We start from the raw sequence: 3,749 nt of genomic DNA, 5'->3' as shown, positions 1-3,749 counted from the left end.
AGATTTTTAACTGCCACTGTTACTTCAGTACTAGTTATGGATCTAAACTCTTTATTTGTTAAGATATGGAAATAAAAATGGTCCAGATATTTTTGAAAAGCCAATGTTACAGCTTTGTGAAAAAAATCCAGTAGTTCTGTAAATAGGTAGAAATGGAGATATCACATGATGTAGCAATAAACTAAGAATTTTAATATAAAAGGAGCAATGTTTACAAGACCATCAATCTTAATGCCTGAAGCATAAATTTAACCCAAGTATGATCATTTAATGACTGAAAGAACAAATTATCATATTGTCCTGTATCAGAATTTTATTCTGGTTTTAAAACAATAAGTATTGAATTCCTATTCAGTGTAAATGAACTTTACCTCAGGTTCATAGTGAGTTGGATAATTGTCTTCAAATTAATCTAAAATGTATCTGATTGGAAATGATAAACTCTGAAATTGTAAAATGATGGTTGATAAGTTTGTAAGTATTCTAAGTGTACCAGTTGTGAGCTTGGAATTTAACCAACAGGGAATGAGCTTTCTCCTTTCTGCATATGTTGGCCAACATTTTTGTTTGTTTTGTCAGTTGTGGTCAAATTTCTTCATACTGTAGGAGTCTGGTGTCTTACGAAAGATGAGTCATTGTCATCAGAGTCCATTTTTAGCATCCACCGCAGTTTACTCATGTTACCAGGCTTTTAACAGATGACACCTAGTCATGGTGGCTCCAATACTAACTCTTAGTAGAGAATCACTTTCAAGAGTTCAATTAATCAAATTGAGAGTTTCATTAGGAAACCATCTTTGTATCTTCATGATGCAATATTCATCTCTGTTAATGGACTTGGCTTCACTGCCTATGAAGCAACAAATCAGGTACAGCCATCTATCCTCCAAAACTCAATTAAAATAGCATATATATATATATATAATACAATAAAAATAGCTGAATAAAGAGTACATGAATTTGAATTTGAAGGAGAGCACAGAAAGGTTTTGAGAAGGTTTGTAGGAAGGAAAGGGAAGTGAAACATGTGGTATTTAAAATACCATCTCAAAATTAACGAAACAAAAAGTCAGATTAATAGTGACAAGCAGAATATAAAGATCATCCAGTGAGGCAAAAGATGGACAAAGAGTTTTGGTGACATTTGCCCCACATGTCCATTTTCAGGGGAACTTCACTTGAAGATAAGGTTTAAATAAAAGGCAAGAGGCATGTATATCTGCACAAAGTGTCATCCTATCCATCACTACATGTTGTTAATGACAAGTTTCTCTTCTGGCAGATAAATTGTCCCCAGTACTTTTATCTTTTCTTTTACCAGTAGGAGATGCCTAGAGAAATAAACATTTATTGGAATCTATTCTTTCAGTACTCCGATAGTCAAAGAGATAATCATAGCTGCCTGTTTATCACACATTCCAAAGGTGTCCTAAATTTTCTGTCTTTATGTCTTTAGCATTCCTGATAGATATTTTAGTTATGTTTCCTAATAATCTTGCCAAAGATGAATTGTGATCTTAACTAAACTCTCAGATGGAATAGCTTCAATATAATCATATTATCTTTATATTTTATATTACCATTCACAAAAGGAGAAAAAAAACAGAAAGATTATGAAATTGCCAACTGTGAAGTGTCCCAGACTTTTCTATCTGCTTTTGAAAAGAAAACCTAAATATATTTAGATCAAATGGCTAACTAAATCAACTCAATTTTTTTTAAACTTTCCAGACCTTGAAAAATGAGTGTGTGATAGAGTCGTTACACCTAAAACACTCAATACACTAATAATTATATGTATCAACTGACAACATTTGAAAGTGATATATTTATGTCCAGGGTAGAAAGGAAAAGTCACAGGAATTTTGTAAGATTCATATTTCATTTCTGGTGGCAGACAACTGGTGTTCACAAAGGAATGCTGGCAGCCCAGGTTTATTTTTAAAGATAGAAAAAGTATTCTCTATATTATAGGATAACATATAATGATAATAAAGCATATATCAAAAATGAAGGACATATAAACAATATAACTTCAAACTTATGAACACACGGCAGAAAGAAATATGAGAACCAAACAGATCCCCCAGAGCTTCCAGGGACAAAACCACCAACCAAAGAGTACACAGGGGGTACCAATAGCTACAGCTGGATATGTAGCAGAGGATTGCCCTATCTGGCATCACTGGGAGGGGGTCCCTTGGTTCTGTGGAGGCTTAATGACCCAGGATAGGGGATACAAGGCTGCTGAGGCAGGAGCTGGTGGGCAGGTGGGGGAGCACCCTCATAGAGGCAGGGGAAGGAAGGAGAAGATAGAGGGCTAGTGGAAGGGAAACTGGAAAATAGGATAATATTTGAAATATAAATAAATAAAATAAAAATAAAAACTAATAAAAAGAAATATGACAAAAAAGGTACACTGAAAAAGAAGCACCCACTGAGAATTTCTTTGTTGTTTAACTGCAGAAAAATGTTAAATTGAATTTTGATCAATACATTCTCCTACTTAGGGTTTTTCTCAGGGCATCTTTAACATCTTTGTTCCTGAAGCTGTAGATTAAAGGATTCATCATGGGAACCACAATAGTATAAAAGATGGAAGAAATTTTTCCCTCATCCATAGACCCTGCTGAGGAGGGCTGAAGATACATAAATGTGCTTGATCCGAAAAACAGAGAAACAGCAAATATATGAGAACTGCAGGTACTGAAGGCTTTGTATCTGCTCTCTGTGGACCTCACTTGGAATATGCTGCGAAGAATGAAGCCATAAGAAGTAAGAATGATGGCAGTTGGAACAATAATATCTTTTACTGCTACAATGAACAGTTCTATTTCATTGACATAAGTGCTGGTACAGGAGAGCTGCAGTAAAGGTAGGAGGTCACAGAAATAGTGATTGATGGTGTTACCGTCACAGAAGGTCAGTCGAAGCATGCAACCAGTGTGGATCGTGGCACCCAAAAGTCCCATCAAATATGAACCAAGCATAAGATAGGAGCACACCTTAGGGGACATAGCGATGGTATATGAGAGTGGATTACAGATAGCCACATAGCGATCATAGGCCATTGATGTTAGTGTATAATATTCAGATATGGCAAAAAAGCAAAAGAAGTAGAGCTGGGTCATGCACCCCATATAAGAGATAACATTCTTCTTTAGTATGAAGTTCATAAGCATTTTGGGTGTAATCACTGAGGAATAACAGAGGTCTATAAGGGACAAGTTAAAGAGAAAAAAGTACATGGGGGTGTGAAGGTGAGAATTCAGTGCAATTAGAATTATCAAGGCCAAATTTCCTAATGTGGTTACCACATATATTATTAGAAAAAGTAAGAAGAGGGGTATTTGGAGTTTAGGCTCTTCTGTAATCCCCAAGAGAATGAATTCCAACACCAAAGAGCCATTTGACACAGCCATTCTTCACCAGGAAAATCTGGAGAGACAAAAATATTCAAACTTAGAAAAGAAAGTACAACTGATGAAAATCTATGATAATTTTGATAAATGTACTGGCAATATACTGACCCACTTGAAAATATTGTACCCACCTTTGCTGTTACCAAGACGTGAAGTGGTATTTTTCCATACTAAATATAGTAAATAAAGTGACTGCATCTAACTTCAGCACTTGGGAGGCATAAGCAGATAGACTTCTATGAGTGCAAGATCAGCATAACCTACAGAGTTATAAAAATGACACCCCTCCCCACACACACACACACACACTCACCACACACACACAGA

At 35.6% G+C, this 3,749-nt stretch overlaps 1 protein-coding gene across 1 annotated transcript; it reads right to left on the bottom strand.

Annotated features, from left to right (window-relative positions):
- Positions 1-2,489: 2,489 nt before the first annotated feature.
- On the bottom strand, positions 2,490-3,452 carry LOC116907055 (olfactory receptor 8B3-like). The gene has a single exon (XM_032910009.1). The coding sequence runs from the start codon at positions 3,420-3,422 to the stop codon at positions 2,490-2,492; it is 933 nt and encodes a 310-aa protein (XP_032765900.1). The 5' UTR covers positions 3,423-3,452.
- Between the last annotated feature and the right edge of the window lie 297 nt (positions 3,453-3,749).

Source organism: Rattus rattus, chromosome 8 (genome assembly GCF_011064425.1).
Source record: "Rattus rattus isolate New Zealand chromosome 8, Rrattus_CSIRO_v1, whole genome shotgun sequence".
Lineage (NCBI taxonomy): Eukaryota > Metazoa > Chordata > Mammalia > Rodentia > Muridae > Rattus > Rattus rattus.
Note: the sequence above shows the minus strand (reverse complement) of the source record. Positions and strands in the feature narration are given on the sequence as shown.